General features: G+C 34.0%; 1 protein-coding gene across 1 annotated transcript; it reads right to left on the reverse strand.

Annotated features, from left to right (window-relative positions):
* Positions 1 to 433: 433 nt before the first annotated feature.
* On the reverse strand, positions 434 to 10,025 carry LOC148609691 (uncharacterized). The gene is made up of 6 exons (XM_088540812.1): positions 8,729 to 10,025; positions 8,142 to 8,476; positions 6,448 to 6,639; positions 5,228 to 5,425; positions 2,933 to 3,084; positions 434 to 488 (listed from the first exon to the last, which is right to left on the reverse strand). Exons 3-5 carry the CDS (start codon positions 6,448 to 6,450, stop codon positions 2,950 to 2,952), a joined length of 336 nt encoding a protein of 111 aa, XP_088396938.1. The 5' UTR covers positions 6,451 to 6,639; positions 8,142 to 8,476; positions 8,729 to 10,025; the 3' UTR covers positions 434 to 488; positions 2,933 to 2,949.
* Positions 10,026 to 12,995: the final 2,970 nt, after the last annotated feature.

A 12,995-nucleotide genomic window follows, 5' to 3' on the forward strand; every position in this document is an offset into this window, starting at 1 on the left:
AATCCAGTTTAAAATTGCCTTAAATCGTAAATGATGCACAGAAACAATGTAAACTGACATGTCTAACTACTTAAAACCAGAACAGCATTGTGTAAAAGTGTCCAGCATATCAGCTTTTGTTTACATACAAAATGGCGGGAATTAATACGATTGTCACCGGAGATCTACGGGAACTTACGAACTTCCGTTGTAAACAATTCGTCCCGTAGAAACCAACATGGCGGATATTAGTATAGGATTTCCCCGTAAGGATTTGTTACGCATGATTAAGCTAATAAGCGACTTGTTTAGGGAGAAGCCGTTTGGCTAAACGAATGAGCAAGTCATTTAAGACAATTTAAACGACGGTAGGTGTCAATAAAGTCGTAGAAAATATTTTTATTCAAATTTTAACCGTATGTTATTTATGTGACGCCGAGTATAGTCATATTTGGTTAAAAACCGTTACATAGGTTTTCAAATCGCCTTACACAGACTTTGACAAATATCTGAAAGTAAAAAAATTTATAAGATGTGATGATAAATATTCAAAGATCTTTGAAGTTTCATCTTATTTTATTTATGTGGGTATCAATTGTCATCATTTGCTGAAAATGACATTTCATACTTACGGTGTAACAGAATTTCTGTAAGTTTCTCTAAGTGATACAATAGTGACCAGATTAATTTTAATTTCATATGCAGAGGACATCAAAGGATTTTTGAAGGAAACTTACTCATCAGCTTCTATGTGCCTGTATTGCTCAGTTGGTTCTTCTTTTGCCTTCCATGGGCAATAACTCTAACAAGGAGTCTTCCTGTAACTTGATCCAATTAAGAATTTGGTAGGCCTTTTTTGTAAAGATCATTTCATGAATTGAAAAATTTTTTTCTGTCCACTATAGTTTTCAAGATATCTGCTAGAAACGGCAAAAAACATCTTAGTTTCACCTTACAAGGACAATTACTCTATCAAGGCGTTATCAGACAACTTTAACCCAATGAAGACATTTTTTATAGGCCTTATAAAGATCATTTATCAATTGACAAGTTTTTTCTCTGTTATGATTTTAAAGAATTTGGTTTAAAAACTGCAGAATTCATCATTTTTTTCCTTCCAAGGAGGAAAATAACTCTTACAAGAAAGTCATTCTATAACTTCAACCAAATGAAAAAAAATGTAGATCTTGTTTTTATGCATGTCAAGTTTGTTTTCAAATTCACACTATCTCTTCAAGTGTTTATGATATGGACAAAGTAAAACAACAATTCACCATGTGTTTTATCTATAGCTATGGTAGCCACTTTGTTCCAACTATGAATATGTCAAAATACAATTCTGAAACTAGATACTTTTAGGAAGATGATGACCAAAAACCAATTTTACTTCATGACACAAATACCGCGGCCTGCAGTAAAATCATTTCTCATTAAAAAATAAACAAAGCAGTACAGAACAGAAAACCTCTGTGAGTAAATCATCAATATAAATCTGCATACCAAACATCAGATGAATATAACGAGGCATTTAAAAAAAAAAGTATGGAAAACAAAAATGAACAGGAATTTTTCTAAGTAAAAGGGGCACAACTCCATTAAAAAGCATTGAACCAGAACAATACTTAAACTTGATCTGTACCTAATTAACATACACCTGTATACAAGAAATCAGTTCAATGTCTCTAAGCATTTAGAATAAAAAGTCCAGAGAACTGTATATAACAGTAATTTTTCTAAATTAAAGGGTCACAACTCCAAAAATCAACAAACCAGAACAAAATTCGAACTTGATCAATAACTAATCAATAAACACCTTTATACAAACAACAGGCTCCCAGGAGTCTGCATTGCTCAATTGTTGAATTTTGTCTTTCAAGGGCAGTAAATTTAAGAAGAATTTCTATCATAGTTTTCAAGATATTAGCTGAAAACTGTAAAAAAAAAAACCCTGTCATTTTTCCCTTTTCAAGGGCAATAACTCTCACAAGGAATTGTCTGACCACTTTCTATCCCTGAAGACTTTTGTAGTCCTAATAATATGGATAATTTCAGCTATTGAAAGAACTTGGCTTTGGAGATATATACGAAAAACTATTGTTTGACCCCCTATGTTCTATTTTTAGTAACGGCCATGTTTTTCAACAGATCATAAATACCCACATCAGTTCTATGCAGTATATTCTAAGAAACATTCATACCAAGTTAAGTTCTAATTGGTCAAGTAGTGTCCGAGGAGAACATTTTTGAAAGAAGTAACATAAAAATAGCAAAAATGTTGAAAAAGGGCAATAACTCCAACATAGCTTAACGGATTAAAATGAAAATTTGACCACAGATAGATCTGATCATTTTGCTGAACACATTTTCCTGCTGTCAGAATTAGCTAAACCTAACGGTTTTGGAGATATATGCAAAAAACTACTGTCTGACCCCTAAGTTCTATTTTTAGTAATGGCTATCATGTTTTTCAACAGATAAAAAATCCCCACATCAGTTCTATGCAGGGTACCCCAAGGTATATTCATAACAAGTTTGGTTCAAATTGGTCAAGTAGTGTCAGAGTTTTGAAAAATTGTTCACGACGACGATGACAGACACCAAGTGAGGCCAATAGCTCACTTGGCCTTCAGGTAGGTGAGCTAAAAATCAATTCAAAACATGTATCTCAAGGCATTTTGAGAAAAAGCCCCGAACAACTGATAGTCGCAGAATGACAGACAAAGGTTAAACTGTGTGCCCAGACCACTGTTTTTCGAGCTAAATTTTGAAGGCAGAGATAACTTTCAGTATTGATGGCCAATATTAAACAAATATTCTAAAAGCAATTCCCTATCAGAAGAAACATTTGTTGAAGCAAACAGAATGCAAATTTCATGTATAATTTGTAAATGATAAAAGTGTAGAAAATTGGTCTCTGACATTCCTGCTTCTTTTAAGAAATACTTATTCTTACCATATAAGCTTGCCACTTCAGAATAGTGTTAATCCAATAATTCTATCTCCATGATCAATTTGCCTCTCCAGAATATGTTCAACAAAGTACTCTATCAAAACTGTGCAGACAATTAACATCTTGAAGCAATAAATATATACACACTTCAAACTCTGAAATGGAAGTAAAATTACATGAAAATTTACATTATATAAACATTATCAAATATGATGACCTTTCAATAAAAGATGTCAGTAAGGTTACAGTCAAACTCATTATTTTTCAAGTAAGAAATGATTTCAGTGAAATTACCAACACCCCATAAGGCCAGTAGCAACAAATGTAGTGCACATCTAAACATACATGTATTAATAATTTAGTTAATTACCTAAAGTTCTTTCTGCTTACTTTGGTTCATCAGAGTAACTGGGTTTAAAGAGTTTTGACAAGTAAATTATATTTTGGATTATCTCCTCTTGACTTGGTTGACATAAAAGTGAAAGCTGTGCGCCCAAAAAAAAAAAAAAAGAAATAAAAATGCCTACCAACAGACCTAATTTTTGGTATAATGTACCGGGGTAATATATAAACAGACCTCTATCTTATTATTGCCTTGTTTATATCTTTTTTCAACTTCTTGTGGGTTGTAATAAAAAATGTTCCTCCTTCCCTTATACAAGGCTTTTAAACAATAATTTTTCTTACCATAAAAGCTTGCCATATACCACAGGTGGACCATTTATGCCAATATTTTATCCCTCGGATACCGCGCGGGGTAAAATAATGTGGCAAAAATGATCAGCCCATTGTAAAACAATGATAAAATGGAGTTTCTGAGATTTACTTCAATTCTAATAGGACAATAATGGTACTTATTTACATTTTCATGACCTATTGCGGTAACCTTAGACCCACTATATTTGTCCATATCTGGCTGTACACTTTACACTATGTCAGTTGAAATGTTCCCTAGTAAAATTTTGCATTGCTGTATCTTTTATAATGAAGAAAAGTGTGAGTTAAGTAGAACGATTTTATATATGGCAAAAGTCATTTGCATTATAAGGTCACAGTGTTCACACATGGACAGGTACAATGTTTCATTCATTGACGGTTGTAATTGTTCGGTTTCATACATAATGGTGCATGTGGCGAGTGTGTGAGTGATTTTTACGGAATATAAAATGACTTTTCTAAAACATAACCTTTAATATTTGTAATAAATCACACTACTGAAATGAATGAAAACAGCTGATATATATCAGAATGTTAAAATGTGTTTGCTCATGATTTAGGTGGATAGTAATTTACACACACACAAGCCATAAGTTGCGTGCTGCTCTTATAGCAATCAAAAATCGACCACAGTTATGGTCTCAAAGCCTGTTAAGGATGTCATATTAGAATTTAAATTTGATCCTTATTATTTTCAAGTTAAAGCAAGAAACGATTTCAGTTAAATTATAAATACCCCAGTAGTAACTTATTTGGGGTGTATCTTGAGACACATGTATGAAAGATTAAGTTAAGCTCTTTCACTAGATTTTATCAAGAAACTTCAATGAGTGTTTTAGCAAGAGTTGGGCTTAAGAGCTTTTGACTTGTACATATTTTGATTATCTCCTCTTGTAGACAACTGGTAATAGCTTTTTTAAGACCATTTACATGCCTAGCTTTATGGTATTATAAACTGTTTAAAAAATCTGTTCAGATGCCTGCAAAGGATATTATGACAGACAGAAAGGGCAGACTGGCACATTTCATAATATCCATCAAAACTTTGTTAGCTTGAGGTATAGAAGTAGAGACTTTTACTCTGGAAAATACTGTTATATTGATAAGGCCAAATAAGAAAACAAGAAAAACTTAGTGCAATGCTCACCAACTTGATACTCTCCACTCCCCATTTGATAACATGCACCTTGTGACCTCCATATTAATTAGGATCAAAATATAAAAGAGCTGCACAATGAGAATATGTAACAAAGATTCAGTGAAAGTTTAATGGATAAAAAATGGTTCCTCTGTCCCCATATTCACAAAAGACAAAGTCATGTTTTGCTATGTGAAACCCACAAATTGGTTCTGATCAAAAAATAAAATAGGAAGTGCACAATGGGAACATATAATAGAGTTCTGTGAAGTTTCATTAAATTCAATTCAGTGGTATAGGATGAGTAATGGATAAGAGATGGGCCCCACCTGTCCCCATATTCTCAAATGACAGGTCCATGTTGGCCTCTGTATTTACTGTTTCATTTTTTTTCAGTTTACTTTTATGTTGCTGGAGTATATGGGGGAACTTTTTCACTGTACCTGTGTATAATGTTGTTTTGGGGTCAGCTGCTTCCTGCCCTGTTGTATGAGGATTTCCTTTTCATTCAGTAAAGACCCATGGGTGGCCTTTGGCTGATATTTCCATCTCAGTGGAGTTGTTATCTCTTTGACATATTCATCATATCCATTCTTGTTGTATCTGCCATGTGAAACCACCAAGATGATTCCAATCAAAATCTAAAATAGGAATGGGAAAATATAGGAAATAAATATTCTGTGAATGTTTCACTTAATTCTATTCTGTGGTGTTAAGGAAGAGCAATGGAAAAGAAATGGGACCCTGTGCAACAGAAGGATGGACACTTCCATCACTATTTAACCACCCCCCCCCCACCCACCCCAAATAAAATGTATTTCCAGTCATTATGTGGACAGACCCTAATTTTTGCCACTAACCCTAGAGCTTATTGCCAAAGTCAATAATAATAATAATAATAATAATAGTAATATAACCAACCCTACCCACTTCGGGTAATCCTGAATTTTTTTGTAACTTCTTCACACCAGACTTGGTATTTACAACGGTAAACAACCATGGCTGAGCGCTTGCTTGCAGCTGCTGCCAGGAGACAATTTTAAGCATTAAATTTACAGTCTGTTGATATTTAATCCTGTCTGTGATGATTGTCTAGTGATCAGTTATTGTAATTAATATTTTCATTGAACACTTAGGCATTCATCTTGCAGGATGTAGCGTTATTTAAGCTGACTTTCATGTGTTGTTTACAAAAAAATTAATATTCAAAAAAAGAAAAAAATTCCAGACTATCGACCTCATTTTATTTAAAGCTGTGACCTGAACCACACTCATTTTATTATTTGTCTCACGTAAAGTCATATAATATTATTTTTAGAAAAAAATATTCAGTTTTGAAAGAATTATTTACAAAAGGGTAATGTTCATCTTTATCATTTAAATTAAAATCCTTAAATTTATTGTATATAAGGCCATAAGAAACAAGCATTCTGAGAGTATTGCAAAAAAATACCACTACTGGCTGTTTATATCACTGACCCAAATACAGTGATCTGGGTCCAGTTGTTCAAAACTTTATCCGTTGGATAAATAGCTATCCACTGGATAACTTGTATAGATTCTACAAAACATATCCAGTGGATAAATCTTTTGAACCTGGCCCTGGTCCCCATTGTTCCCTGCTTTATTTATTCCTCTTTTAATTAAGACTTTCTATTCTTACCATATAAGATTGCCACTTGAGAACAGAACTAATTCAATTACTCTGTCAGCATGATCAATTTGCCTCTAATGTATGTGCTCACTGAAGACACAGAAACATAGGACTCCATCAACAACGTGTGTAGAAAATTAATATCTTGTAGCAAAAAGTACATACACACATGACCATAAAACAGTATCCAAGCTTCAAACTCTGAAATGGAAGTAAACTTACATAAAAACTGACTTTATCTAAGTATTTATATACATGAAATATATGATAACAAGTTTGGTCAATTAAAAAAGAAGTTTGTAGTGAAGTTGAGGTAGAATTAAAACTCCTTCAGATTTTTTAGGAATGAACAAGAATTTTTCTAAGAGAAAGGGGCACAACTCCATCAAAAAGCATGGAACCAGAACAAAATTGATCAATAACACATTAATTTACAGCTACACACAAAAAATCAGTTCAATATATCCAAGCATTTGGGAAAAAAAAGTTAAGAAAACTTGTCATAACAGTCATTTTTCTAAGTTAAAGGGTCACAACTCCAAAAATCCACAAACCAGAACAAAATTCGAACTTGATAAGTAACTCATCAATATACTGTATTTTCCAGACTATAAATTGATGTGGAGTATAAGTCAAATTGCCTAAATTTGACCAAAATTGACGAAAAAAAGAGAGATAAGTTGAGGGTCAGACATGTGCATTATTATCGTAGGTGTCAGCGAAGATCTGAGTTGAGCAGGTTGTTTTCAACAGAATATTATTCCAACGATGTTACTAAGTATAATATTTCTGAATTAAATTAATATTTGTGTTTGTGCTAAAGTGTACTTTGTCCGCCTGTTCAATTATTTTTTTATTGAATGGTGTGTCAATGGCTCTGAAGCCTTAGATCATCAGGTGTACGAAATCGTAAACATGTCAAACGTGGGCTCCAATGTGTGAAATAAGTGGGAAATGTGTTTGATGAATAGGTCATAATTACGAGCAGTAATTAATATACAATTTTATCTGGTATTATGAAATACAACAGAAAATAAATGTAACCTGCAAAGTTGGTTGCAACTAGATATCTTTGAGATGGGAGCCATCTCTGTGGGCCCGCTGTCAATAACATGTGGTAAATAAGCTGATATGAAGCATTATTTGAAGTTATTATGACATACTCTCTGGTGTTGGTTAATATACATATCAAGTATAAACTTTGAAATCATAACGGTTCTCAAGATATAGAGCGGACAAGATCTTTACCCCAGGACATAGAGTTTTCAACTGAAACCAGTTTTTGACCTTGACCTTTGACCTAGGAAGTTGTAAATACATTATGACACACCCTCTGGTGTTGATTAATATACATATCAATTAGAAACTTTGAAATCATAACGGTTCTCAAGATACAGAGTGGACACGATTTTCACCACAGCACATGGAATTGTCAACTGAAACCGAAGTTTTTTATCTTAACCTTTGACCTAGGAAGTTGTACATACATTATGACACACCCTCTGGTGTTGGTTAATATACATGTTACGTGCAAAGTATGAAATCATAACGGTTCTCTAGATATAGAGCGGACACAAATTTGTTACGGACAGACAGTTTAATCACTATAGGGCGACCTGCCTAAGGCGGGGCCCTAATTAGCCATTAAGATAACACCTTCACTAATTATAATTTGAGCCAGTAGCGAATGTGTTACAACATACCGTAAATGGGTATCAATTTGCATATTAAAGAACTGATAACTCCAGTACACTCGATAATGTCTTTCCAGTAAGAGTTTTGTTAACATATCTTCTAGAGTCCGTTTACATATTTTACGGTTTCAAAATGTTTATTAACATCGTCATATTCATTCATAAAGGATAGCTTGCCACTTGAGAAGAGTAGAAATTCAATTATTCTATCAGCATGATCAGTTAGCTTCTCCTGAATATGTTCAACAAAGACCTCCATCAATACTGTGTGCAGATAATTAACGTCTTGAAGCAATAAGTATATACACATGCATGACCATAAAACAGTATCCAAGCTTCAAACTCTGAAATGGAAGTAAAACAACAATAAAATTCACATTATATAAAAATAAGTACATGTATTAGCAAATTTGATTTTTAATAAAAGTTTTCAGTAAGGTTGAATTCAATCTTGTTTTTCAAGTAAGAAATGAATTCAGTCAAATTACCAACACCCCAGTAGCAACAATGTGGTCTGCATCTATACTCGGCGTCACATAGACAAGATACTTTAATATTGGAATAAAAATATTTTCTACGACTTTATTGACACCTACCGTTGTTTAAATTGTCTCAAATTACTTGCTCATTCCTTAAGCCAAACGGCTTCTCCCTAAACATTGAATCGTTAAATTCCAGTAAGATTTTTATTCTCTGCCCCAATATTTACATTGTCAAAAGTCGACCATGTTTACAGTGATGGGGTTGCTAGGAGATGTTGTTTACGTTTAAATGGTTTGTCCAAAAACCAAAGAACCCAGAATGCATTTTGGCGCTAATTCGGATATCTCGGATTTATTCTACGTGAACATCGTACAACACCGAGAAGTTGATCAAGCAGATGATTGTTACCAGAGTTCGACGGGAACTTACGAACTTCGTTTGTAAACAAGTCGTCCCGTAGAAGTCAACATGGCGGATATTAGTATAGGATTTTCCTGTAAGGATTTGTTACTCACAATTTCAGCCAATAAACATCTCGTTGGAAATATCACGTCATGCATATATGTGAACTATCTACAGATTAAATATAAGAGAGACAACTCCAGTGATAAGTCCCGACAGTTTAAAAAATAGAGCTTTAAATCGAAAATGTGCTGTATGTGACGTCAAGTATAGACATATATACATACAAAATGTCCATGAATATTAATAATTTAGTTCATTAAGTTCTTTCTGCTAACTTTGAGAGCTTTAGGAGGTTATTTAGGTCTTGACAGGAAAATGATCTTGGATTATCTCCAATTGATTCTGTTAAAATAAAGGTGAAACCTATGTGAAAAAAATTGAATTGAAATGAAAATGCCTACCTACAGACCCAATTGTTTGTAGAATGTAACAATAAACAGACCTCTGTCTTATTATGGTCTTGTTTTTACTGGATGAGAAGGAATAGGAATTATAGAGTTCTGGTCCTCTGGTCCCTGCTTTCCAAATCCCTGCCTTTTATACGACAATTAGTACATGTAAATAGTTCAGGATGCTGATTGTCATATGGCAATAAATACATGTAGATTAGTTGGAGTTCCCCCTAAAAAATTACATGGAAAGTTCAACAAATTGAATTTAAAAAAAAAAGTGGGTATTGATTATGCTTTGACATCATGTGACATCCTTGATGCTTAACAATGGCAATGTTACTGATGGAGCTTACCGCCTCATATTTCATTGGACAAAAGTGATGGCAACCTTGAAATTCAAGGCTCCATTGCAGCGGGGATCAGTGTCAGAAATATTTTCAATCACTTTTATATACATGTATCAAATAGTCTTTTACAAATAGAATTACTGGACATAGTTTATTTGTTGAACCAATTAAAGACAAAAAATATAGCACAGTTATCTTTGCAACCAACCATTCCTCTCCACTTATTGCAATTTGACTCAATATAATGAACTATTAGCTATATTATACTTCTTTCATGAAGTATACTTTGAATCATTCCAGTGTGCACCAAAAACTTTTTAAGCCACTTGTCCAAAAGACAAGTATACAATATCTATCACTAGAACAAAATCAGACTTGAGGTTTAAAGTTTTATTTATTCTTCTGTACAAATCTTGTGAGAACTTGAATGAAATCAAAAAACAAAAAAACTGAATGATAAAAATTATGGCAGCCCTCCTAAACTGGGGAATAAATAAAAATCAGACAAAGTTCTGCCATTGTTTGTTTAAAATAATAAATCACCGACTATCATTTGTCAATCAAAACAGAAAGAGGCTATTAGAATGTACAAAAAAGATGAGGTATTTTTTATCTACTCGTTCCATCAGACCAGATGCAAAGGAAAATTACTAGTTTGGATAGTATCTACTAGTTTGGGACATTGAACCAGTGGCCAAAATCACAAACTGTCATTCATGAAAAGGGAAAAGCAAACTCAATTTCTTAAATCATGACGTACATTCATAAATTGAAAGCAAGCTGGTCAATATTATAACCTTCAGTTCCATTTAATGTTAAATGTACTGGCAGATCTATCTACCGAAGTACAACAAAAAATCTTTAACTAGAGGCTCTTAAGACCCTGAATCACTCACTTGATAAGCAACATTCTATTTTGTTGTAAAAGCAACCACAATCATTTCAACTTTCATTGAATTCTATTCAGTTGTATCACAGCTGAAGATTTTTTTAAAAATAATACATGTAACATGAAAAAATTACAAAAACCAGAACGCAATGCCATACAACCATTTAATTACACTTGGAAATACATTCACCAAGTCAGGAGTAAGTTTTTTTTTTTTTTTTTTAAATTGGCAAAATTTCATTTAAGGGGCAATAATGTAACTCCAACACTGGTCAATTTTACTGTCCTGGATTTTAGCTAAATCCAACTGTTTTGATTAATTTGCAAAATTCTGAAATTTGACCACTGAAGTTTATTTATAGTAATGGCGGCAATTTTTTTCACTATCTAGATTAAAACATGCATTGTTAAGGATACCCTCAGAAACATTCAAGCAAAGTTCAGTTACAAGTAGTTTCAGAGGAGAAGAATTGTTAGAAAAAGTTTATGGATGATGACGATGAAGACGAGGACACACATATGGTGATGGAAATACCTCACATGGCTCTTCGGGCCAGATGAACCAAAAAAAAAAATTTTTTTTTTCTTACCATGTAAGTTTGACAGTTGAGAACAAAAATAACGTAATAATTCTGCCATATGATGATCAATTTGCCTTTCCTGAATGTGTTCACTGAAGGAGCATTAACAAGGACTTGATCCATAAAACAGTGTTAGAGCTTCAAACTCTGAAATGAAAGTTAAACTACATGAAAATTTATATCATCCAAACATTTATATTGTAACATGATATACTTGATAGCAAATTTGCATGCATGGTTTCTATTCAATAAACACTTTGCGACGTTTGACGAATAGAATTCTAACTCCTTGTATTTTTCCAGTAATAGTAAGAAATAACTTCAGTACAATTACAAATACCCTAGAAGCTACATATGTAGTCTGCATGTACACATACATACATGTACATGTATGAATTGTTAAGTTCTTTCTACTAAATTTCATCAGTTAAGGAGGAGTTGGGTTTTACAGGTCAAAAATACTAGATGCGCAAAAGAATGTAAAGGCTCTATGACCAAATAAAGCACAAAACAATGTACTCTGATCAAGTCAATTACACAGTTGTTTCAATTACTACTGTCCACTACTATACAACTGCACTAACAGTTGGCCATGTGTAAAATGTAATTTAGAATCCTTTCCATTTTCTGGTATTGTTTTACAAAATGTAGTTACTGAGAGTGAGGTCACAGTTTGTTTGTTGGGGTTTAACGTCCCAGCAGCAATATTTCGGCTATATTCAGACGATGAATATGAAATTGATGATAAAATGAACATGAATTGATGAAATGAAAAAGGGATGGGACACAAGGACAACGGGGTCGACAAATTTTGATTGCCAATGGAAATAGGGAGAGGTGGGTAGGGTCGGGCAATTTAGCCTCCTGTGTCGGAGCCCTATGGTTCCTACTCCGGGAGAATACCACAGTAGGGTTCTTTAATGTGCGAGGAATGTGGCATCTTTCCCAAGATGGTGCACCACTATGGTTTGCGGTCAGGTTTTCCATATTATAGCCTGACAACCCCAGCATGTAACACGCCAGGGGTTACCCCATTCCACCACCTGGGGCACACATCCCAGTTGCTCTGTGGGCAGAGCGCCCTAGCCCCTGGCTAGGGTTCTGAGCACTATTTAGTCACCCTTTACGACAAGCTTAGCACTGCTGCAGGCCTATTCTTTTGACACCCGGACCTGCACGGGTCGCGAGGTCACAGAGAGATCATACACCCCACCTTCAAATGGAATTAAATGTAAAAAGGCTTGTTAAATTATCTCTTTTTGGTACCATCCAACTTAACTTTAATATTCCATCATGCACATTCACATATACCAAACCTTCCTTTATAATTTCATCAAAATCCCTGGAGTTTTTTTGCTAGATGTGGAATCCAACAGGAACAAAAGCATGTACCCTGTGAAGGCCACTGTAGCCAAACAAGGTTGATTACAGACATGAGTTGGAGGGGTGTCAGGAGTCCCCTGAAGAATCTTTCGTAAAAAATGTGGATTTTTTCCTATTTTTTGCCTCAGTTTGGCCTAAAACCAGAAGTAGTTGATACAAGGGGTCAACATAGTAATGGTGGTGAGAGAAATCATTATTTAGATTTCAGGCAAAATACTCAAAGCACAATAGAATATTCTGCTGTGGCAAGGGACCAAGAAATGAGCCCTACTCCTAAAAATATCTTGCTTTTTTGGGCAGAGGAAACCCATAACCTCTTTTTC

This window comes from Perna viridis, chromosome 8, assembly GCF_037379345.1.
Source record: "Perna viridis isolate PV_CMFRI_1.1 ecotype Kerala chromosome 8, ASM3737934v1, whole genome shotgun sequence".
Taxonomy (NCBI): Eukaryota; Metazoa; Mollusca; class Bivalvia; order Mytilida; family Mytilidae; genus Perna; species Perna viridis.

What these genes read in the sequence shown, in the direction of transcription:
- LOC148609691 (XM_088540812.1), bottom strand. An exon ending in CAAAACAACATTATACACAG is followed by an intron (nt 3,085 to 5,227) that starts GTACAGTGAAAA and finishes CTTCCATTTCAG; the next exon opens with AGTTTGAAGTGTGTATATAT.